Source organism: Puntigrus tetrazona, chromosome 7, assembly GCF_018831695.1.
Source record: "Puntigrus tetrazona isolate hp1 chromosome 7, ASM1883169v1, whole genome shotgun sequence".
Classification (NCBI taxonomy): Eukaryota; Metazoa; Chordata; class Actinopteri; order Cypriniformes; family Cyprinidae; genus Puntigrus; species Puntigrus tetrazona.
Window position 1 is genome coordinate 8,774,189 of NC_056705.1, and position 26,580 is coordinate 8,800,768.

The window sequence follows — 26,580 nt, forward strand, 5'->3', positions numbered from 1 at the left end:
AAAATGTACTCAAATGAACTTGTATTTACAGATCACAATTTTAACAATTTACGTTTTCGCAAAAGTCAATAGCAATGCTTTTTCTCTCTCAGAAAAAAAATTCTTGCAAGAAATCTGTTGTTATTCCTCAGGACATGTGGGTGAATTTGGCATAAAAACCACAACCGCAATTACAAACCTCTCAGTTATGAGGAGGCCAAAAGGAAGCTGAAACTGACAGCGATTAGCAGCAACGACCGGTCTCCAGTCAGTGTGAATGAGCTTCAGGCAGTAAAGTGTCAGATTTTGTGGTTTCCTGTCTGTGCGTTATCTTCTCGCTCCGTGCATTGCTCTCTCTACAGGAATCGCTTATCTGGGCGGCACCTGTAGCTCCAAGAGGAAGTGTGTGCTGGCGGAGGACAACGGACTCAACCTGGCCTTCACCATCGCTCATGAACTTGGCCACAAGTGAGTCCAAACACTTGCGATACAGTTCGGAAACAATTAAATACGCTACTAGTTTTTGAGATGCGCTGTGGTACTTCGCTGGAGACGAGCTTAATGCAAAGTTTTTTGTGTGTTTGGGAAAGTAATCACTGATTGGACCAAATCTAATCCGAGTAGGCGGAGTCTTGAAGCTTTAAATATTTGTAGTCATCCAACGTAGGAAATGATGTATACGTGTATATATATGCAGTTCAAAATGAGAACTTGTATAATGTTATAAAAAAAATCTAATTAATGTTTTTGAGCTTCAGTTTCATCAAAGAATCCTGTAAAATGTATCACAGCTTTACATATATTATATATATATATATATATATATATATATATATATATATATATATATATATATATACACATATATATATATATTTTGAACACGAATCTATTTTAAACTTTGATAATAGTCTGAAATGTTTCTTAAGCAAAAAGTTTAAAGAAATATATATTATATAATATGACTCTGAAATAATGGAGTAATGATGCTGGAAATGTAATTTTGCATCACAGGAATGATTTACACTTTAGGACATTCAAATAGAAAACAGTTATTTTAATTCTTAATATTTTTAAATAATATATTAGTGGTAATAGCAATAATATTTCACAACACTTTTCTTTGCCATGGATTAAAATCCTGCAGTGCCCGAAGGTACCACTGCTTAAGAAGGCACATGTGAAGGCCTGCCTAAAGTATGCCAATGATCACCTCATGTTTCTATTTTTACTGTATTTATAATCAACAAAAAGATGAGCATAAGAGACTTCTTTTAAACTGATTTAAAAAAGTCTTACTGATGCCAATCATTTGGGTGGTAGTACGTATTTTTAGCTATTGAAAGCACCCCAAACAGACATAAAAAATATTTATCGTTTACCTACCCATATGTGCTTTCAAACCAGTATGACTTACATTCTTACATTCAACAAATGCATATTGTAACTAATAAGTAAGTAATTCGGGTCTTTAGTGATAACAAAATCTCATTTTATGTCATAACTATACCTTTAACGTTTCATTCGTGTTCACGAGGGCCAGGAAATTTTTAGGTCGAACGAGTAGATGCATGCAAACTCGTCTAAGCCGACCAAAAGATCAAGCACCCAACCAGATCTCGGACTCGGCTTCGGACCTTTTCTAAATCCCCACCTGAGGTTTTTTGCATACATCCCTCTCCTGAAATGAGCGCCCTGGCCCCCGTGCTCACTTCGGAAGACCTAGCAGCACTCGAAAAGCGAGCACGCCGTAAATGAACATTTCGCGTTATACGACCGAAACGAATCCGGCGGCGACGTATTAACCCGCTCTCTGCCTGAACAAAAACAGCTCCCCTTCATCTCCTCGCTAGCATAAAGCCCTCTTTGATAAAACAATGATGGGCAGCCAACACCAAAATTTGTCTGGAAAATCGGCCAAGCTGCATTAGCGCGAGCGCCAGTCTTCAGAGGAGTTATCGCCGTACCTGCTCCAGTACAGTGTGCCGCCACGGGCCAAAGTCGGCTTTAATGCCCGGTAGTAATGAGCTGGCACCGCTCACGCCCGACTGGTGCCGATACCGCTATCCCAGGCATCACACGCACACAGGCCTCCATTGTCTCCAGTCTGTAAAAACACTATTAAAGCCAGTGCGTTATGGGTTTATGTGCACGTTCAGGTCTTTACAATATAAGCTGTGGCAAGACATTTCGATACGATTCTTTTACAGAGTCGCTAGCGCTGAATGTTTCTGTCAGCATGGCATTTACGGCCTCTAATAAACACGTGCAACTGCGCGGCGCTTTCTGATGGATTGAGATTTCGCCGAGTTTCTCATCTTTCATCCGCTCGCGACCTTTTGGTTCGGCGCGCGGGCGTAACAAAGCTTAATGACTGTCTGGGAGCCTTGTTTTAGCGGCGCTCCATTCGCCTCGCTCTATCAAGGGCAGACGCTGATCATTTTCCAATAATAACAGCGATCGCGGCGCTCGAGAAACATCGGCGTAGCTAATGTGGGGTTTGCCGCATGCATCGACTCATTCGAAATGAAAACATCCTCGGTATAGGAGCGGAGTGTCACGTTGTATTTCAGTCCGCCAGCAGCGCCTCGTTAGTGTCATCATTGCTTATGCGATCATTTGTCAAAGCACCTTTCAGAATAGAGATAAATGAGTGTCGGTTTAGTGAATGGATGGAGGGATTGGTGCTTGCAGGTGAGATCGGAAAAATTACACAACGTGAATCACGCTGTTTACACTACTGGTCAAAAGTTTGGAAGGCTGCATTTATACGATTGAAAAAGGCAGTCATTTTAAATAAAATATTTTTTTTTTTTTAAATGTGAATTTTCAGCATCACCTGCATCACGTGATCCTTCACAAAGCATTCTACAAGTTTTTATCATTACTGAAGTTAAAAACTGTTGTGCTGTGTAATATTTGATACATTTATATTTTCAGAATTCAAAATGAGAACTTTTATTTTCTAAATAGTTTAAATGTATTTTGTAATATTATGACACTATACAATATTATTATATATTTGTATATTTTTATTATTATTATTATTATATATTATTATATTATTTATTATTATATATTTAAATTTTTTTTATTTATTTTTTTTTTTTTTTAATGAGAAAATGTAAAATGTTGTAAATCCAGTTTGCAAATGATGTTTTCAGTGCATTTATTCAAGAAAACAAAAGCTGTCCTGCAGTTAAGTTACTTTTGTGAACTTTTTACTTGTAACCAGCGAGTGATTTTTCAGTATTTGTTTCGATCATAGTTTAATTAGCCGCTTATAGCCAGATTTATCAAACGGGGAAAATTCTGCGAGTGATTTACGGATAATGCTCGCATTAAAGAACACAGACGCAGCCAGATCATTTCCATAATCAATCTGCCAAGAGCGGTGCAAATTACATGAGGTGTTAAATAATGCCACAAATACCAGCAATCTGACGAAACATTAAATCGTGTTGCCTGATTCATTTTAATACTCTCCTCCTATAAACTCCTCCAAATGTGCCCATGCATTTTCAATGCAAACTCGTCACTTTGCAGTGAATCCTGATAGTGTTTTTTAACACTATCGATGGTTTGCACTGATTAATTTGCACATTAATAGTGAATGCAGATCCAGCTGTCGACACACTGGCAAAGGGATTCGAAACAGGTTGCAGTTTTTTTTTTTTTTTTTTTTTTTATGAAGTTGTGAAACAAATTACTAAGGATATTAACTAGTGCTTTCAAACCCTGATTAATTGCATTCACAATAAACGCTTCTTTACATAATATATTTGTGTATATTGTGCGCATTTATTATTTACATATAACTACAAACATATGCATGTATCTATTGGATAAAAATGTTATGTTTATATATTACATATATTTATGTATAATATAAAATAGAATTTTTATTCTAGGATTTCTACGTAAATACTAGTGCTGTCAAAATTTGGCGATTCATGTTCTGCCGTGATGTATGTTCATCAAGAATAAAAGAACAAAGAGGAAATTAATAACTTTTACAGTATATAGCTGTATTTAGTTTAGAATTTAGTGTTTGCTAACTTTATTTAATTTCTGCATATTTCCGGGTCACAGGGAGCCTAGCTAAATATAACATTTATTATAATGGGTTTATGTGAAGATAGTTTTAAGTTCACTTAAATTAAAAGTTATTTTTAAAGTCTAATAAATGTTAAAATCGCTAAGTCTTAATTATAACGTAATGTTTAATGGCTATATCAGTGATTGTAATATTAGGGGACATTTTTTTTAATTTATTAATTAGTATCAGTGATACTGACCTTCAGATGCCGAAAAAAAAAATACAAATATTTTGATTGTACATTAATTTAAAGATTGAATGTGAAGTTGTTGCAATGTAAAAGTATGTTTAAAATATCTTTAAAAACCCTAATGTAACATGGGATTAATCGCGATTAAAAAATGTGCGATTAATTCGTTTTTTGTTTTTTTTTTCGATAGACAGCACTAATAAATGCTTAAAAATATATACTGTATGTGTGTGTTTTAATATATACTTAATAAATAAACACAGTACAAACACATACTGTATATTATGCAAAGGAAAAACATTTATTTTTGGAAGCGATTAATCACGAATATGGTCAATGCAAAATGCAATTACTTTTTCTAAGCAATGCTGCAATTTTAATTTTTTTTAACTTTTTATCAGTAAGAAACCACCTCGAGGTGCATAGCAATATACTAACAACACCTTGCTGGATCTTTAGGTTACCAGCCCATGTCACAGATGATACCTTCCCTTCCAAGTCTTTTAAGTCCAGTGCACGCTTGATGGGGTACTTGGCTTGCGAAAGCACTTGACCGTTATTAGCTTGGCAGCGAAACGTCCTGTTTTAATAAGGCCAGTCGTGGGTTTTTTTTCTCTCCCTTAAACAAATTTAACACAACGGACATTTGGCAGCCTTCTAAACCTCCCACGATTGTTGGAGTGCGAGAGAGATTCTCATCTCAATCCACTTCTAAACCTTGACATTAAAAGCCACTCATCTGCGTAAAAGAAAGCCTCTGTAGCGTTCGCATTCTTCTCCTTGTTCCTGTGGTTCTCCGCAGCGACTACTTGATTTCTGTTGCGTTCGCTTTTATTGCTTTGGTGTTTAGCGGGAGCCGAGACACGGCCTAGAAATCCACACTGCTCTCTTTATTAGTTCCTGCGCTCGCCGCCGCCGCCGCTTCGGTTTTCGCTTGTTGTTTTTAATTTGTGAAATGTAGGTCAGGGCTTAGGAGAAAGCGCTGCGACGGCTAGCTCTGACTCGGGTTGCTTCGTTTTCACGAGAACACACGCTCGGGGTAATATCGCGTCGTTACGCGTTCGAGGGAAGCTTCGTAAACAGTGTGTTAATGATTACGTTTAACAAGCACAATAACTGTTTATTGTGCACTAAGTTTGCCTGGGCGAGACTCGCATTTTGTCAGACGGCTGCTGTTTCTCATTAGGGTTCGGTGTCTCTGACGGTCTTGTCTCTCCAGCATGGGCATGAGCCACGATGACGATCACGCCAGCTGCACGGGCCACTCGCACATCATGTCCGGGGAATGGGTCAAAGGTCGCAACCCCAGCGACCTCTCCTGGTCCAGCTGCAGTCACGACGACCTGGAAAAGTTCCTCAGGTGAGATTCTGCGGCGTAACTCTTAGTCGTTATCAGTAGGTTAGGTGATAGTGGGTATACTGTTAGCTTAGTGATAGTGATAGTGATATCTAGACAGCGGGAGGTGTTTGTAAGGATTTTCTGAAAAAACTAAATTATCAAAAAAAAAAGAGACACAGATGTCATGGTTTGATACGGGGTTCGTGGTTCGATACTGAAAAAAAAACAACAAATACTATGCTCTTTTCGTTTATTTTGAACAGAGAGTAGTACAAATAAAAAAAACAGTTCCACATAGACTGAAAATACTACATAATCTGCAGTGCATGTGCATACAAGGATTGCATTTTTTAAATAGATTTGATTTAGTTAACAGATAAACAAGGGGAAGAAACAAGTAACGGGTAACGTAGCCGATGTATCCTGAGTTTTAGTTCATTTTTTGTGGTTTTGTTCACAGAAAGGAAACTCAAATGGCATGAAGTGACATCCTATCTGTTTTCCTTATTTTATGAAAGCGCAATGGATCAAACAAATAAAAGCAGACTTTTATACAGGCATGCATTATTATTAAAGGCACACACACACACACACACACACACACACACACACACACACACAATTTGATAGGAGTTGGTACTTCATCAAAATAAAATGCAGTGAAGCAATCGGCGAGGCCAGCCTCTGTATCACTGTTGGAACCTGACTGAAGTCATTTACATATTAAATAATAGTTTAGCATTCAGATACATTATATAGCAAATATGAAAATTTTATAAAATATTTGGATTTTTGCCAAATGAGAGAGGTAGGATACACGAGCACTGTGATGGTTCAGTGCAAATACATGTATCGTGCCATGCCTGTGTATATATATATATATATATATATATATATATATATATATATATATATGTATATATATATATATATATATATATATATATATATATATATATATATGTATATATACACACATATATAATAAAATTATATTAATACTTTATAAACGTATATAATAAAATTATTTAATACTTTATAAATATTATTTGAATGCATTTAATTTTGTAAATATTATTTGAATGCATTACATTTACATAGAATAAATTCAATTATATATATATATATATATATATATATATATATATATATATAATAAACTATTTATTTTTCATTTATTTTTTGATTTATTATTTACCTTTATTTAATATATTGTAATTAAAAAAGTACCAGGCTATTTGGTCTCCCACGTTAATTCTCTGGCAAATATCCTTGAGGAAGGTGAACAAACAGTGAGGCATTTGAATAGAAGAGAGTTCATTCTGGAAGGCCAGGCTTAATAGTGTCTGCTGCGGCTCTATAAACAAAGAACGGGCTGGAGTCATCGATCCTCACGGATGTACTGCAGCCGATGACAGAATAAAGCTGCAGGATTCACTGTCTGCTGTGCCCGCCGTGCTTCTGACCTCAATTCAGGCTGCAGAGTGTCACAGTATCCAAGCAGACACCAGCACTGTCCAAACTCTGCTGCTGATCTGAACATCGTAATGCCGGAGACAATCAGGCAGATTAGGGTTTTTTCCTGTAGAGTAAAGCTCTGTGCTGCGACAACACGGCGGCACGGCCCTGCTCCAAAACCAACGGAGCTGCCTATGTAGGCGTCAGAGCCAGGTGCACACTACACGGAGACTGTTCCAGTAGGTAGGCAGCAAAAAATTATGAAGCAGCGTCACGTGTGTTTGTCCTGCAGGAGGCTATCCCATGATTATTGTTGTTGCTTGTACAGAAACACACACTTAGACAGCCCGTAGTGTGTAGTGTGATTTTATTTTATTCATTTTAATGTCATTTAGCATTTAAAATTATTTATTTTATAATATCATGCGACTGTATGAATCAAGAATTAGTAAATCCAGTTGCATATTTGGTATACGTTATGCCAGATGTAATAGGTATTGTCAGCGTTTAATTACATTTCCAATTATTTAAAATTCACAATAATTATTTTATTTTAATTTCAATTTCATCATATTTTATCTTGTGCCAGTATAAATCAAGAATTAGTAAATCACGTTTAGTTAAATAGGACATTTTGTCTTTTTCGACTTAAAATTTAAAATGTATTTTTGAATATTTAATTTATTTATATTATGGTTTATTATTATTATTATTATTATTATTATTATTATTATTTATTTATTTATTTATTTATTTATTTCACAATGTCAGAGACTATATGAATTAAGAATTAGTAAGTCATGTTAAAAATGTATAGGTTTCTTTTAATTAAATTCCCCTTAATTAATTTCACACAATTTTACTCTATTCTATTCCGTTTTAAATATATGTATTTATTTATGAATTCATTCGCATGCCTTACATACCATAGCACATAGTTTTTTAGTTTTTTTTTAAGCACATTGGGGTTTTTTCTCTCACACTTTTAGGATGAGCTGAAATATTAAATATTTACAAAGAGCAGACGTGGCTGAGAATCGTGAAGTGCATGTTCTCATTAGGCTTTAAGGCATCAACGTCAGCCTTTCCAAAATATTTGTCCTCTGCCCTCCTCGAATAGGGGCTCGGGAAGCACTCTCGGTTTTTCAGGAATCCGTCCTTGTCTGATCTTACACTTACAGAAAGGAATTTTGCTTAAATTAATTATCAGTGGAAAAGCTTTTTTTTTGAACGGGAAAGCCTCTAGCTGTGCGTGAAGATGGACACAGCATTTCTCTCACATCCTGCTGTGTTCCAGATCGAAAGCGAGTGCCTGTTTGCTGCACACCGACCCGCGCAACCGCTACCTCATCCGTCTGCCGGCCAAACTTCCCGGGATGCACTACAGCGCTGACGAGCAGTGCCAGATCCTCTTCGGCACCAACGCTACCTTCTGCACTGATATGGAGGTATGCGTGTCTTTCAGCAGGGAATGCACTGATATCATACCGTGTTTCCAGACCGTAAACGGACACAATGCAGCATACGTACACGCAGATAAACACCGGCAACATGCAACTCAAACAAGCTTATATGTGTGTGGTGGAATCCTGTCACGCTTGCTTTATTGTTGTCCTGCTCCTGAGATCATTCCTGTATGTGTCTTGATGAAGTACAGATGTATCCAGGCTACATTATAGCAGGTGAAAAATAGAAAGTAATAAAAAACATTTAAATGTATACATTTGAATTAAAATAATGATATACATATTATTTACTTCATTTAAGATAAGATATAAAATATATACATTATTGGTCTTTGTATTATGCTCCCAATATGAAATGTGATTTTATAATGGAAGTTTTATAATTTATTTGATAATCATTTATGGGGCGTTATTTTAATAATATGCCTACTGATTAATTTTCTGTTATTTTCTTTTCTTTTTTCTTCTGGTCTTTATTCAATTAAAGTCCGAATTAAATTCAGTTTCACATTTTTATTTAATTTATTTTAATTTATATATATATATATATTTTTAATGACTATTCATTTATACATTTTAATTTGTTATAAAATATATGCATTATTTAAATTACATTTACACATTCAATTAGATTTTCTTTCTATTTGTATTTATTTATTTTGATTTTAGCTTAGTTTAGTTTAGTTCAGTGTCTTGGCCATAGGATCATTGCCGTATGTAGCTAGTGGAAGTAGCTACATATGGCAGGTGAATTTGTAGCAGGTGAATAACATAAAAGAGTATCTCATAAATCATATTTGTCCATGCAAAGCCTCAGATCTCAGGATATTTCCGTCTGGAAGTTTCAGTTCAGAAGTGAACACATCGGAGCGGATGGCAGGTGCTGGCGTGTCAGGTTTGATCCGATCGGTTCACAGTCGGTTCATGCTTTCCTGAGCGTGTAATCGTCAGCTGCAAACATTTCCACGTGCCGCCCGTCCATCATAACCGTATACCGTCTACGCGGATACCTAGGTTCACATAAAACACGCGCGAGGAAGATGAATAGCCCGTTGCTAGCGGGCAGAGAGAAGCTGACATAAAAGGGACGTCTGAAACAAAGTGTAAATAAGGCAATTTAATGGCCGTCCTGCCACCTTTGAAATGTTCCTCTCTGTGAGATTGGAAAACGTGATTGAGCGCAAGAAGTAAAGGAGCATGTCCGGCTAAAGCAGAAATACGAACTTGTCAGACAGACACGAAAAATACTGTCTCAAAGGCTCTTTGTTGGAGGAGAGGAAAGAAAAGGTTGTGTCTGCGCATGTTTTTAGTTTATTTTATTACATTTTGCCACCGAGATATTAAAGATGTTTCATCTGTGCCTTTTCTTTACTCTTTATAATTGTGTATAGTGTGTGTTTTTCACCTGAATGCTGCGTAGAATGGAACAAAAATGGTTCAGTAGTTTTTACGCGGTCCACGTGAATGTGAGCTGTGTCTGTGTTTTCAGCACCTGATGTGTGCTGGTCTCTGGTGTTTGGTGGAAGGAGACACGTCATGTAAAACCAAACTAGATCCGCCGCTGGACGGCACTGAGTGCGGAGCAGACAAGGTAACCAGTTCTGTTTATTATTAAGGAAATAATACAGCCTATACTAAAGGTAAAGCAGAAACTATCAGATCGAAAAGAGCCACTGTGTGTTTTATATAATATGGCAGATACCTGCTGAATCGTACAGGATGTTAAAATGTTAAAATATTGTATATTAAATATTAATATGGTATATATTTTATATACAATATTACATATTGTAAGGATGCTCACTACCATTACATTTTTTCAATATATACTTTTAAAGAAACGTAATACTTTAGCGAGATTAAAAAATGAACACTTTAATTCTTTCATTAAGCAGAGACCCGTTCAACTGAACTTATTCGACAGTCATCGCATTTATAATGCTGCAAAGGATTTAATTTTTTAATTTGTTTTCTATTTAAATTTTGTATATGTACGTTGACTTTTATTTTATATTGTGAAGCAACTAAGTTTAAATGTGCTATCTATAAAGTCAAATGTTGTTCTTTCTATTCAGCAAACAATCCTGAAAAATAAAATCTATCATGGTTTCTATGAAAATATATGAAGCGGGACAAATGTTTTCAACACCGATAATAGTAAATGTTTCTTTAATAGCAAATCAGCCTATTAGAACGGATCATGTGACTCTGAAGACTGGAATAAATTACATTTTAACATATATTCAAATAGAAAACCGTCTTTTTAACTTAACTTAAAAATATTACTGTTTTACTGAACGTTTTCAACGGCATTAAAACCGCCGTAGCATAAATCTTAAAATAAATAAATTCATAATTGCGACACTTTATTAAACGAGGGTAGCGGTTGTGTGTCATTAGAGCAATAGAAAGCAATAGAAATCTGTGGTCTGTCTTCATTTAGCTGGATTAGCGCTTCTGTGTGTGTCTTCATCAGTGGTGCAGGGCCGGCGAGTGTGTGAGTAAGACGCCCATCCCGCAGCATGTGGATGGAGACTGGAGTCCGTGGAGCACGTGGAGCATGTGCAGCCGGACGTGTGGCACGGGAGCGCGCTTCAGACAGAGGAAATGTGACAACCCCCCGTAAGCCTTAACGTCTCTCATCTTTTCCCTCCCTGTCTCCGTAGTCAACTAGTCCCTCAGAGAAGTAGTCCGCAGGTCAGTTACATGCGGTGTAACTTTCACAGTTCCCCCTAATAGTCGACTAGTTGTTATAATCAACCAGAAGAGGCTTGGTCGACCAAAATTTAGCTAGTTGCTTAGTTGAAGGAGAACATACATCTAACATTTTTATCCTCAAAATGAGCTCTTTTCAAATCTGATGCCTGTCACGTGTCTTAAAATAGTTGGGACGGGGCATGTTTACCATCGAGGTTATTTAGTTTCTGCTTTTTTATTGTTGGAATTCGGTCCCATTCTTGCCTGGTATAGCCGCTGAAGGGTTTGTGGTCATCTTTGACGTATTTTTCATTTGATGATTTAAGCTCTGGACTGCAGGCAGGCCAATTCAGCACCAGACTCTTCTACTACAAAGCCATGCTGTTATGATAGCTGTGGTACGCTGTTTTGCATCGTCTCGTTGAAATGCAGAAGGCCTTTCCTAAAATACACTATCAATACATCATCTGGAGGGGAGCATATGTTGCTCTAAAACCTTTATATACCATATTCAGCAGTCATAGTGCCTTCAAAAACATGCAAGCTGCCCGTACCGTATTCTTGCTGGCTTCTGAACTGAACGCTGAACATGCTGGAAGGTCTCTCGCCTCTTTATCCCGGAGGACATAACGTCTCACCATGGAACACTTTTCCACTTTGAAGCAGTCATTTTAAATGAGCCTTGGCCCACAGGACACAACGGCGATTCTGGGCCATGTTCACATACGGCTTCTTTTTGCATGTGCTTTAGTTGGCATATGAAAATGGTACGGCAGGTTGTGTTTACCGACAGTGGTTTCTGGAAGTATTCCTGGGCTCATTTAGTCATTTCAATGACAGAATCGTAGTGTTGTCTGAGGACCCCAAAGACCACAGGAATCTGCCTTGTCCCTTACTCGTAGAGATTACTCCAGTTCCTCTCAATCTTTTGATCATGTAATGCGCTGTAGATGCAATTTGACATGGAGGAACATCGTTTTTTGAAAGTATTCCACAATTTTTTACGCACTCTTTCACACTTTTTCACTCTTTTCCCTTTTATAGCTAATCATGTTACAGACCTGATGTCAGTTAACTCAATTAGCTGCTAGATGTTCTCCCAGCTGAATCTTTTTCAGCCCTTTGTTGCCCCGTGCCAAGTTTTTTGAGACCTGTAGCAGGCTCATATGATTTGAAAGTCTTTCAGTTTTTATAATAAACATTTCCCGCTCATTTTTTTTGGTGCACCCACAATAACACCAAAACATGATGTTTTTGTAAATCAACGAAAGCAACAATTAAAGCAACTTAAGCATGAAGCTCTCAAACTCTTTGCATACTTTCCTCACAGACACGCACCAATTCAAATTGAAAGACAATTAAAGGCTCATTATAACGATTTAAATGTTTTTTTAATAAACCTGTGATTATTTGATGCTACTAGTCAACCAGAAAACTCTTTAGTGAAGGGAAACGCTATACAAAACTAACTAATAGTTGTGCATCTAATATTGTGAACAAACAGGCTGTAGCTCAGAGATGGTCTGACTCAATGCAAGTGTCACCATCCAAACCCACAATGCACCGCAATAATCCTGTTTGTGTTTTGGCAGGAACAAGCTTTCCTCTCACTCTCCTCCTTCGTCTAATGACGCTGTTTCTTTCCGAGTGTCATTTCAACTCCTGACGGCCTGCCAGAGAGCTTGTTTTAGAGTTTGTGTGTGTGTGTGTGTGTGTGTGTGTGTGTGTTTAAAGCATGATGTAATAATTCAAAGTTCTCCAGTTATTTCCAGCGCAGAACAGCGCGCCGTTTGTAAACGACGGTCTAAATTGTGCGTTTTTGTTTTCGGACACTTGTAACGTCTCATGCCGCGTTTGGGAGATAAGTTTCTTGCGGCTCCACCGTGGATTGTAAAAAACTTGGAGCTGCATCAAGCAAACCGAAGAGCAAAAAGGAAGAAAAGTAGGGCTGATGTACAAGTCACATTCTGGTTTTAAGCTACACTAATGGAAAAGGGCAAAGAAGGAATGTCAGGAAGAAACTAGACGTGCATTTGCTTAAAACAATAGCAGTGCTTGCAAGAATAACGTTGTTGTAGGTTTCTTTATGCGAGACTAGTTTTAAATGAGATGGCCAAGCACAATTTAATATGCAGATATCAAAATATCTGACATCAAAAGAAGACATTATTTTGGTTGTTTGATTATGTTAATCGATAGCCAAATAGCTGTTTTGGCATCGTTTTTGCAAACTTGCATTGCTTCATTCTGGTATGTAGCACCACTTTTTGTGATCTAATCAATTCCTGATGTATAATACCAAGTCCCTCCCTACACTTCTTAAAATTTGAATATCACGTTTCAGTCATAGATGTGTGACAGAAGTAATAGGTTTTTCGTCGACTTAAATCTCCTTAAACGTTTACATTAAACAAATAAATTAAATTTTGCACTGCTATTTGAACGTTTGGGGTCATTCTGGATGCATTAAATGAATCAGATGTGACATTAAGTATGTTTATAATATTTAAAAAAAATTTTTTTAAGTAAATGCTGTTTGTAGCCATCAACAATTGCGGTACAACTGTTTCTAGCATTGATAAAAATAAATATTTGTTTGACAGCAATATTAGAATTCAAGACTGCAGTAATGATGCTGAAATTTCAGCTTTGATCACATAAATAAATTACATTTTGCAATGTATGCAATAGTAAAAATATTTTTTATAACATTTATATACCTTTTTTAATGTATTTTTATTCAAATGAGTGTATAATTGGTCTATTCAGTGGTTGGGGCTTAAATAAATGAGATAAAATGAACGCAATTAAAATTATTGAGAGGTATCGCTACAGTTCTGCCTGACAAACTCCATAATTAATTGAAATAAGATGCAGGTTTGACAGTTTTGAGAGACTCTCACAGCAGATGAGACAGACTGAGTGATGGAACATGATGGAGAATGTGAGAAGATTTGTTACCGAACAGGTTTTGGACTGTCATGGTGTCAGCTGTCATCATTTGAGCAAGCGAAACATGTTCTAATGAAGGTTTACGAGGCCTCAAAAGCTTCTCTCAGTCAAATATAGCTTGACCTCTGTCACGGAGCGACTGCCTGTCCTCAGTCCTCAGTTTACAGCTGGGATAATGATGTCTTCAGGTTGAGGTCATAGAGCAGTAAGTTTAACTGTATTTCTTGTGGCTTTGGTTCTCCAGGCCCGGTCCAGGAGGGAAGCACTGTCAGAAGACCAGCGTGGAGCACAAAGTGTGTGATGGGCCGCCGTGTTCGAAGGGTCTGCCCACGTTTAGAGACCAGCAGTGTCAGACTCACGACCGGCAAGCCAGTAAGAAGAAAAGCCAGCTGTGGACAGCTGTGATCGACGATGGTGAGACTAAAAGTACACCTGTTTGCTGAATGAAAGCCAGCGTTCGTTTCAATAGCGCCTGTTTTGCTCGAGCATGTTACACTTTCATGCAAAAGATGATGCATTTGTAGCTTTTTTTTGCTTTTGACAACCGTTTCTGAGGTGTGTTATGACTTGATCAGGAAAAAAAACTGCCACAAAGATATAATTACAGCTATGCGATTAACAAGACATTATATTGCTTCTTGATTTTAAGGTCAGCCACCACAAGTCCCAGATGTTTTCTGCTACTTTGGGTACTTGTTCTCCAACAGCAGCAGAAAATGATGAATACTTTATATTGAATACTTAGTTTATGTCATGAACAACAAGTGTTTTCACATTCGGCTGCTTTTGTTTTTTTTGACGAGTGCATTAAAGCCGCTCGGTTCGGAGATTGATTTCACGCCGCGAGCTCTTGTCAAGGACGTCTTCGCTCGATTAGCGGACAGCTTATGAGTGAGGGGGCGAATGTTATGCCTTGTTAAGAGTCCAAATTCATCTCTGAAACTCTCTGACCGAGACGTCGTCTCCTTCTGCTGCTCTTTCTGTCACTCATAATCATCTTAAGGCTCCTGTTATCTCGGCAGCTTTTTTTATTTTTTCCAATTTCAGAAATTACTCCAAATAGCCTAAACTGAGTTCAAGGCAATGTACAGTTAATGCTGACTTGTTATTCATATATATATGTGTGTGTGTGTGTGTGTGTGTGTGTGAACTATAATCTACCTATCTATCATCTACCTAGTGAAACACGTAATATATGTATATATATATTTATTTGCTGTGAAATGCACTTATTTTATGCAATTAAATGCGAACAATATAACAGCCAGGCAAACATCCTTCCTGTGCACCTCTGACGAAAGCGATGAGACGGCATGCACTCAAAAGCGCTCTCTGTATTTTACCTCACAATGGCAGAAACACAGGCTCTCTAAACTCTGATTGCTCGAGAGTCACTCACAGCCGTTCACTCCATCAGGGAGCTTTCATCTCCTGCAGACTAAAGGAGCCCCGAAGCCGCACTTAAATCACAACACGTCACTCAGAAGCAGGCTTGTGATCTTCTTAAGCAGACCTGACACCCCGAGCGGCGCTTCACGTGTTGTAGCTGGAGGACCGGAAACTCGGGCCTCTTTCGGGCCTCAAAGCTCAGCCTACGGAACGTAATGCACAAATTTGCGAAATAGCGCGTGCACGGGCTAAATGAAGCATTTGTGTGTGTGTGTGCTTTTATTTCCCAGAAAAGCCATGCGCTCTGTATTGCTCACCCATCGGCAGCGATGCACCGGTGCTGGTGGCGGAGCGCGTTCTGGACGGGACGCCGTGTGGTCCTTACGAGAGCGACCTGTGTGTGAGCGGGAAATGTCAGGTGCGCGTTTTCATACACACTGCTGTTCAAAAGTTGCCTCAAGTAAGTTTCTATTTTCCTTTTGTTCACCAAAGCTGCATTTATTTAATCAAGAATGCAATAAAACAGTACGTATTATTACAATTTAAAATAACATTTTATGGCATTGTGAAACTCGTTTCCTTGATGCAAAGCTGAATGAATCAGCATCATTAGTCTTGATCCTTCAGAAGTCAGTCTAATACGTGACCATGGACCACACAACCTGTCTTAAGTTGCATATTTGTAGCAATACACTGTATGGGCCAAAAATCATTAGGATGTTAAGTAAAGATCGCGTTCCATGAAGACGTAAATGGCCATAAATATATCAAAACTAGACATATAGATACATATAAAGGCCATTTTCTTTAGATTATTTAGATTTTTTTTGCACCCCAACTACTGTCTTATCCACACAAACCATACATAAACGGAAAGTTTATTCATCCAGCTTTCGTATGATGTCTAAATCCCGATTTTGAAAAACTGACGCGCAACGTTTTGTGGTCCGCGAATGCTCATGTGAAATATTTCTGATTATTTTCGGTCTGGAATGCTCTACATTGCTCTATATAACCCTGCTAGGTAGATGTTTTGATAAAGGGTAAGTTGTAGAATAGAAATGTTTTGTATCATTATACATGTCTTTAATCTCACTGTACTACTGATCATTTTTTACGCTTGTATTTATCCCGAACTGCTGAATCGTGCAACTATTGTATCGACTGCAGTTGTCTCTGAAATTAAACTGGAATATGAGAAGACTGATACGAGATATGACAGACTTATTGAATTCGGAAGAGATTGAGGTTAAAAACCAGCGCTTAGAAGGGTTTCAAAGGTTTAGCGACTGATTAAAGATGAGTCGCATATCGAAGCGGTTAATTTTCTGCACTGATTTGCAGTAAAGCGTTGCAAAAGAGCTGCTTTCTGATTGTAGAAGCATGTTGTCAGAAAGAAAGACCGATGAATGAGTGTTAGGAAAGCGACTGAAGTACAGTCACTTTCGACAAAGAAAGACGCTGTTGCTCGCTGGCCACTAGTAAGAGTACAAGACCGAAAGGAGGTCACCGTCTGCAAGCCGCCTCCTCTAATAGAAAGCAGGACTGGGAAAAGCAGGTCAAAATGTCTGGAAGTGATTTTACTGCGCGCACTATAACACACACACACACACACTTGCGGTCACTGTACGTGAGTGAAGGGACTCATCGGCCCCCGAACATTAACTACATCCCTTCATTCTGTAATATAAACACGCTCCACCTGGGCTGCCCCACAGGAAGCGGACAGATTCGGGGTCAGATCCTGTCCTGGTTTGTCCTGACCACAGTCCCAGCATCGCCGCTTTCGGAGTTAGCGCTCGCGTTCACGGTCTGAATGCAGCTCTTGTGTCGGAAACATCCAGAGGGAGAGAACGGATGCTCGGCGCCAGGCTCCTTTGGTGAAAACACAATTTCTTTGACCTTTTGCTGTTTATTCCGTTCTGCTTTTACTTTAATGCAGAGCCTATTAAGGAAGAAATCACTGACGGAGATGACCTGGATTTAATGAAGGCGACAATAGGGAAGACGTTATTTACACGCAGGATGCAAACAAGATGATCGTTTCGGCGTCATTAGAGCTGTCCCTAATTTTCCGATTTGTCGAACGTGTGTTGCTCAGAAACACATGCTCATTGTTTTTCCGGCGAGATTTAATTCGCTGAAAATGTACTCGCCCCCAGGCCATCCGAGATGTAGATGAGTTCGTTTCTTCATCAGATTTGGAGAAACGTAGCGTTACGTCACTTGCTCTGGATGCAGCGGATGCTCTGCAGTGAATGGGTGCCGTCGTAATGAGAGTCCGAACAGCTGATGAAAAAACATCTCAATAATTTACACCGCCCCAGTCCTTAAGTTTGTGAGTGTTTGTACGAAAAATCTAAAAACTATTTCTTCTTCCTGAAATATTAAGAATATTAAATAATGCTTTCATCAGTAAAATGTTAGTCTTGTCTGAATCAGGAGAGAAACGTGCACAGATCAAGCAAAAACAGTCCAGAGTAGTTCTAAGTAAATATGTGACTGGATTTTGATGCTTTTTAATGGATCACGGTCTTGTATTTTGCCTAGAAGCAATGGTTTAAAGTTAAAACTTCTTAATGGTGAATTTGTTTCTTTCAAACAGCTTCAGACTTCACAAGACATTAACTGCTGGACTGGAGTGGTGTGGATTATTGTGATGTTTTTATCAGCTGTTTGGACTCTCAATCCGACGGCGCCCATTCACTGCAGAGACTCAATCGATCAGACTCTTTGTTTCCACGCTCTCTTGTCCTCATAGCGTACTGCAGCACATCGTCTTTGAACATTCCTGAAGTGAAATGAGGAACGACTTTCTGTTCGTCCAGATGATTCATCAACTTAACCGGAGAACATTTACTAATGCCATTTTACTTTAGGTTTTTGAAATCATTCGTAAAGATTTTCTCGATAAGGCTTTCTCCTTCAGGCGGGATTTTGTTGCGTTTGAAGTTCTGCAACTATTTTAGCCATTATACTTTATGCGACTTGATGCTGTGCCAAAGAAATCTGAATTATATTACAGCTCAACACGGATGTCTTATCAGTGGGCAACAGCTTGCTTGCTGAGTTTTTGGACTATTTTACTGAATAAAGCAATGAGTTGATATTTTGACCTTTTATATGGTGTTTTTTTTCTTGTAGAGCACAAAAAGAGGATGTTTTGAAAACTCTTAACATATCTTTTTTTCACACAATGACAATAGTGACCACATCTGTAAAGCTCCAAGACAACAACACATGTAGAGCGTGTTTGTTTCCAGATGCTTTTTATTAAACATGATAAATCGAGAAGGCTTTACTGATTTAATTCATATTACAAGTCATATTTATTAATTTGCCAATAATAATGGATTTAGATTTAAACTAATATATATATATATATATATATATATATATATATGTGTGTGTGTGTGTGTATTTATTTATATGTATATATATATATATATATATATATATATATATATATATATATATATATTATTGTTATTATATATATATATTTTTATTTTCTGCTCACCAAGGCTGAATGTTTTTTAATATATTAGTATTTGAAAATGTTTTAAAATGTAATTTATTTCAAAGTTGAATTTTCAGCATCATTATTCCTGTCCTCATATGATCCTTTAGAAGTCATGATACGTTTTTTTTTTCAGTATTATTAGATACTCCGAAATTTCAAGACATTTATAAAACGACAAAATATTTCTCTCTATTTCCAATTTTTTTCTGATATTTTTTTTTTTTTGCTTTCTTGCTCTACCTCCTGCAGAAAATCGGCTGTGACGGCATCATTGGTTCATCCGCAAAAGAAGACCGGTGCGGCGTCTGCAACGGTGACGGCAAATCCTGCAGGATCGTCAAAGGAGACTTCAACCACTCCAAAGGGATGGGTGAGTCAGAGGAGAATCAGAGAGTCACTTGTGTTCATCTGACGTTAATACAAGCTTTGAGTCTCGCTGTAATGCGTCATCGGGCCTGCTGGTGCTCAACACAACATAGACTAAATTATACAAGAACCTCAGCCTCAGACCTCCTCTGACGGACCACCACTGCAGTTTCTGTGTGGTTGGCTGTAGTGTGGAGTGGTGTGGGCTTGTTGAAGTTAACAAAGAGAGAGGAGCACAGCGAGTTTCCTCTTCCATTGACCTTGTTGGTTTTGTGTCTCTCAGTCCCTCATAGCCTTTGTAAGAAGGTTTCTACGTGTGTGATGTCGAAACCCAGAGCTGTTCTCAAGTGTTTCTCATGTAAGATGCATGGTTTGAAGTGTGTGTGTGCGTGTGTTGTTTTGATACAAACTCTTCTATTCACCCAACTGCTCTTGAATTATTATTTTAAACACACCTTTACACTAGGAGAGCCGATGTCCTGATTCATTTCAACACAATGTAGGCTGCCGTTCAAAAGTTTGGGATCAGTAAAAACTTTTTTTGCGCGCTTATGAAATAAGATTCTTACCACTGTTGTTGTTTTTGACTAAAACTAAATATATTAAAATATTTTGTTTATTGAAATAAAACTAAAATATATATATTTTTAGTGAAATTAAATAAAATACAATAAATAAGATTAATTTGCGCTGCTAAGACGACTAAAACGGAAATAAAAATAAATGACAAATAAATTAAAATATTTCAAATCAAAAAATAAGAAAAAGTGATAAACTAAATTGTATAAAAATTATAAAAATTATTAAAAAATTATAAAAATCAAAATATGAATAAATAATATATTTTGATAATATTTTCTATTATATTTACTTTTTTTAAATATATAAAATGCATTCTTTACTCTAGTATCTCCTTTATGCTTAAGTAATCATTGTAATATGCTAATTTGTTTTCAAGATTTTTTTGATGATTGAAAAGTTGAAAAGAACAGAATCCATTTTGGATAGAAATTTCTGTGACGTTATGAATGCGTTTGATGTCAGTTTCAATCAGTGATCATTTAAAAACTGCAGCGATCACAAACGTTCGCACGGTCGTGTGTTTAATTGTGTCGAGACGTTTGCGTTTCGATTGTTGGCAAACTTCTAATTTGTCCGTTTCTCTCTTCCGGTTAAAATGCTGTTCTCATCTAACCGACGTCAGCTCCTCGAGGTCTGTTTCTGTAAAACTTTTTGTCATGCCAAGCACTTTTCCTCCCGCTCATCGGCTGAGTAAGGACTCGTGCTCTTGGGTTATCTGTTATTCACTGGATTCAATCCGGATGACTCCAAGGTCACATTGTGCGTCTCCCAAAACAGCGTCCCAATGGTCTCCAGCTGCTGTAGCTTCAGGCCACCGCTGAATGTAGGAAGAAGTATCTGTGCCCAGCCGTGTGGGGAATACATTGGGACGAAATGAAGGACTCCGGACTTTGGCAGCCAAAACTGCATGCCTACAGTAGGATAGTTGCTATTGGAGACCATCAGAAGTCTTGTTATTTAGCATTCCCGTCATGTTGCGATCACATCGACGTTCACGGCCCGCAAAATCCTTTCTTTCCTCAAGGGCTTTCTTGGCTGTGTGCACGTCAGTGAGGAATTTGACCTAAACCGATGGAGTAAAACCGACCATTGGTGCTGTTTGTCTTGTGTCTTTTGACTTTTACTTAAATCTGAGATGCAACGGTTCCAGGCGTTTCAGGAGTCAAATCGAACCATTTCTTTCGTTTGCAAAGGCCGTTTTCTTTTGAATGTTTGGGGCTTCTCGCCGTGTAAAGGTGTGTTTTGGTGGATCAAGAGCAGTCCTGAGAGGACTTCACTCACTCTTTCACATTTAACCACATTCTCCGTGGCTTTGCTTCTGGAAGTATTTTTCCCATTCGTTTTTTTTTTTTTTTTTTTTTTTTTTTTTTTCCCCATAGGTGCGCTGCCCTTCAAAAGGTGTTTTTAAATAAGAAATACTACTTTTATTTAAAAAAGGAAGCATTGCATCGATCAAAAGTGGCAAGACTTTTCTAATATTACAAATTGTTTCTATTTCAAACAAATGCTGTTCTTTTGCACTTTATATTTCTTTTCTAGAATCCAGAATATTATTAGGATTTCCACCAAAATATTAAGCTGCGCAGTTGTTTTTTTTAGCATGTTTTATACTAATAAATATTTCTTACAGCAGACTGAATGATGCTGAAAATTCAGCTTTGAATCGTAAATTACACTCTATTCAACTCAAGCTATTTTTAAGTTGTAATAGCATTTGACAATATTATTTTAAATGTTATTTATGTATATTTTTAAATGCATGCCACCACTAAACATTGCTTTCTCTCTGGAGATATTGATTGGGGTTGTTACCTTGTTATAGGGTTGCACAATGTGTGCTTTCGGTGTGCTTATGAGAAAAATCCAGCTTGTTAAGCTCTCTCTGGATTCTTCTGGAAGAATTATATCCAGTTCAGGTCTCTCTCAGAGCATCGCTTCGGTAAAACAAAAGAAGCAGCTGATTTATGTGCTACTTTTGTACAACAGTATTGGCATCAGAAACCTTTATAATGAACGAAGTCTCTTAAAAAACAGCATATATTAAATATAGTAACTATTAAACTATCTATTATTTTAATGTATGTTAAAATACATTTAAAAATTAATTTATTTCCGTGATGCAAAACTGAATTTTCATTTTCGCTGCTTTTTTTAACATTTTATTATTTTTCAATCGTGAAAACGTTTTTTTTTTTTTTTTGTCATACATTTAGTCTTTGATTTAATAGAGACTTTCTGTGTAACATTATAAACGTATTTACTGTCACTTTTGATTCATTGAATGCGTCTTCGCCGAATAGAAGTATTCATTTCTTTCAAAAAAATAAAAAAAGACTAAACAATCCCAACGCCGGCTTTTTGAAAGGTGGTGTTTTCTCCGCCAGAAACACAGAAGCGTCACCCTCTTTGTCTCATAACTGAAGCGAAATTGATTCTGTGGCTATCAGATACTTGCTGACCCCATGTCTTTGCTCAGAAGGAATATGTCACCCAGAAATGAAAATACTTTCATCACTTCTCACCCTGTTATTATTTCAGACCTATATGATTTAATTTTTCTCCTGTAAAACTGAAAAATAGATCCGTCGTCTTCTCTTGTCGACGAAAGTAGATGATTTATACCTTAAAGCTCCTAAAATGACACGAAATCACCTTAAAGTCACTTTTTTTTTGCAATTTTCAATTGTAGTATTACCCGCCATCCAAAACAGAAGCTCAAACGTTCAGTAAAGCATTTAGCATTTCCCAAAAAAGACTGCGCACAATTTTCATCTCTGGGCGAGCTGTAGAAGGTAGACGTCACCGATGCAATGACGCTTTTGTGACAAATTTCAGTCCGTCTTCCAGGAGAGGCCAACGAAGCAAAGCTTTCCTGTGTCTGTAATTGTTTGAGATGAATTACTCTCCGTAACGAAACAGAGAGGTGGTGGCGTGTGGTGGTGTCGGGTGAGGTGTGGGGTGTTTGACGGGGGTTTGTGGTGATGTGTGGAGCGGGCAAACGCATGTTTTGTGAGCAAAAACACGGTGAGTATAAAGTGTGGGGCAGTAAAGACACCAGCCTGTCATCCGGAGCTCAGGTCGGATCATCTCAGTCGAGGTCACGCTAATCTCGTCCAGCGTATGAGGAAACAGGTTTCACAGAGCTGCTCTTTAGATGAGCCCCCGACCGGCCAGGCTGTGTCTGAGCGTCCGTTTCTGAATGTGTGTACACAGATTGGTTTTATCATTACTGCCCAGACACTTTGTGTACGTCAGAGGAAAATGTCGACCACCAATCACCAATGCATTTCACACACACACACACACACACACACACGTCAAACAATCAATTAAAATGAATCGCATTCAAAACTAAAGTTTTTTTTTACACAATATATGTGTAATTCATATATATATATATATATATATATATATATATATATATATATATATGTGTGTGTATGTGTGTGTATATATGTATATATATATACTGTGTATGTTTATGTATATATATATATATATATATGTATATATATATATATATATATATATATATATATATATATATATATATATATATATATATATATATATACATATATATATATATGTATATATATATATATATATATATATATATATATATATATATATATATATATATATATATATATATATATATATGTATATGTGTATATAAATATATATATATGTATATGTGTATATAAATATATATATATATATATATATATATATATATATATATATATATATATATATATATATAAAACACACACATACAGTATATATTTAGAAAATATTTACATGTATACACATTTATATTTCCAAATTCTTATATTTTATATAAATATATTTAATATATAAATATTATTTTTTCTTAAATATAGGCTAAGTTTATATTTATATATACATAATAAATATTACATAACGATAAAATACAAAAACAGTTTTAATTGCTATAATAGAAATGTTAATATAAAACTTTTTTATTTTATTAATTTAACTTAATATAAAATATCTAAAACTTCAACTGAAATACAAATTTATATAAAAACAAAAAAATAAAATAAAAAGTGTGTAGTTCTTAATTATAAAATAACACTGATTTAAAAATAATATGAGTAAATATATAATTTATATAGTTTGTATGTTGCTTCAGAAAAAGATATATCTTTTATATAAAAGGTAATTTTATATAGCATATGTAAAATTACATGCTTTTAATATATAATGAAATTCTCTCTCATTTATTATCAATGTTGGGAACAGTTAGGCTGCTTAGTTAGTTTTGAATAAATGTATACATTTTTCAAAGATAAATAAATGCATAAATAGAAAATTAATGGTGATTCATTGGCCAGGAATACACACACACACACACACACACACACACACACACACACACACACACAGACGACTGTGTAGATGTTTAGAGCAGAGCACACCTGCACCTGTGTCTGTCCACCTGTGCACCAGTACGAAATGTCGCTCGTCTCTTTTCATTTTCCTCCCTTCTTTCTCTCGTTTCCTCTCTCATTTCTTTCCTTCCCAAAGGTTACATCGAGGCAGCTGTCATTCCGGTGGGAGCTCGGCGAATCAAAGTTGTGGAAGACAAACCGTCCCATAGCTTTCTGGGTAATTACTCAACCTGTTGCCATAACAACAGTCCTCCGAATGGCCACACAATGGCTCTGAGTGAGAGCGGCTGTAGATAGGAATCAACTTCTCTGATGACAAGCTGCTTGTCAAATTAGGATGAGGACGTATAACGCAAATTTGCTTCATGCAGCTCGGCGCTACTTTTGTAAGACTTTTTTTGTTGTTGTTTACCAAACGTTCACCTATTATCAGTGAATGTCACAGAAACACGTCTCATCGTTTTTCTCCCTAAAATCAGAAAGCAGGAAATATATTCAACATTTTGATACGTTTATTAAATAAATTAAGCCATTTGTGAAATGTTACAAATAGAAATTATTGTTTTTTTAATTCTGACGTTATATCAGGACAATTAAGTTGATAATTACAATATTACTACTACTGCTAAAAATAATACCAATACAAATACTAATACTAATACTAATAATAATAGTATTATGTAAAATAATGCAAAATTATTGTAATGGCTAGCATTATTAATTATTAATAATTATTAATTGTAATTTTATACATTTGATTTAATGACATTTTCCCCAGAATTTTAATTCATGTGTCCATTATTTATATATATATATATATATATATATATATATATATATATATATATATATATATATATAATTTATTTTTTTATTTTTTTATTCACATTGTTGTAAATTTTAATTGTTTTAATAAAATATTTTGTGTAACATTAGTAAATGCATACGTTCTATATACTATATTAAATAATAATATTGTCTGTCTATCTATTATCTGTTTATTATTTAGGAAAGGAAATTAATGTAGAATAATAATTATGCACATTAAAAAAAAAAAAAAGCTAAACATTTGGTAAGAAACGTGCTTAAATGTCATGAAATTGATGTAGCAATGCAAAATTATAAGGGTTCATTTTTTTTTTTACATAGTTTTTAATTTCTCATTGAATTATTTTTATTTTGGGGTGAAACATGCCGGACTCTCTCCTGACTTACATGAGATTGTTTCTTGTATTTTTGCAAATCCCAATTGAGAGAACGTTATAAATCTTAAGAACATTATTTAAGACTTAACTAGTCCACAATTTCTGAACATATTCATTGTAATTGAATTTATTTGAACGAGCCAGAGGTTTTTGAACAGGCGCCTGCTTCACAGACATAACACTTTTTCTTAAATAAACATCCCTTCTCCTAGAGGTTAGTGTCTGGGATGAACTTATTAAAGACTGAGCTCTATAAGACAGTAAAGCTTACAGGCCTGGTTTTGGACACATTTTATAGCAGCGACGCGTGATACGAGTCTGTAACGCCGAGCTGGCAGGATGCAGTCAGACTCAGCCACGTAAACACATGTTTACCTCGGGTCCGCTGTGCCATCTTTTGTAAGAGAACAGAAGAACATTTATTAATTCCAGCCAAAACGCTTGAATTGAGATGAAAAGAGAGCCCCTCCCTTTGAGCTCGGAGCAGACGCTCTCCAAAACAAACCACTCCATGCTTTCACTGCAGCAGACTGCAGGCAATCACATCTTCAGCCTCCGCTGCTCACAAACCATCTCAGGCACGTATACAACGTATAGGACTGAGCTAATGATGGATGAATGATATACGATAGCTGGTTCAACACAAGAAGCTCAAATGTTTAATGGTAAGAATGGGATGGAGTTTCATTGTAAAGGAAAACTCTGTGATAGGTTTAAAAACTGCGATCAAATAATAAATTAACATTTTATACAACAAATAAATCGATTATTCGAGTATGTGTTACAAGAACATAATGTTTTTACTTTAAAATTTTATATAAAAATATATATTAAATTAATTTAAATTAAATTAAATGTAAAAATCTTAATTAAAATACATGAAATATAATGTGTATATATATATATATATATATATA

At 36.3% G+C, this 26,580-nt stretch overlaps 1 protein-coding gene across 4 annotated transcripts in view; it reads left to right on the plus strand.

Moving 5' to 3' along the window:
- Window positions 1–26,580, plus strand: part of adamts17 (ADAM metallopeptidase with thrombospondin type 1 motif, 17) — a 107,983-nt gene that overhangs the window by 43,729 nt on the left and 37,674 nt on the right. For 3 of the 4 annotated variants that reach the window (XR_006251337.1, XM_043244082.1, XM_043244079.1), the window contains exons 8-17: window positions 342–447; window positions 5,488–5,628; window positions 8,363–8,513; window positions 10,021–10,122; window positions 11,008–11,153; window positions 14,425–14,594; window positions 15,860–15,987; window positions 19,342–19,462; window positions 19,742–19,816; window positions 24,595–24,675. Coding sequence is in view for 3 of the 4 variants with exons in the window: in XM_043244082.1 (XP_043100017.1) it covers window positions 342–447; window positions 5,488–5,628; window positions 8,363–8,513; window positions 10,021–10,122; window positions 11,008–11,153; window positions 14,425–14,594; window positions 15,860–15,987; window positions 19,342–19,462; window positions 19,742–19,816; window positions 24,595–24,675 (1,221 nt within the window). In the remaining variant the exon portion in view is untranslated. The remainder of the gene's footprint in view (window positions 1–341; window positions 448–5,487; window positions 5,629–8,362; window positions 8,514–10,020; window positions 10,123–11,007; window positions 11,154–14,424; window positions 14,595–15,859; window positions 15,988–19,341; window positions 19,463–19,741; window positions 19,817–24,594; window positions 24,676–26,580) is intronic. The other variant, XM_043244080.1, reaches the window with a different exon arrangement.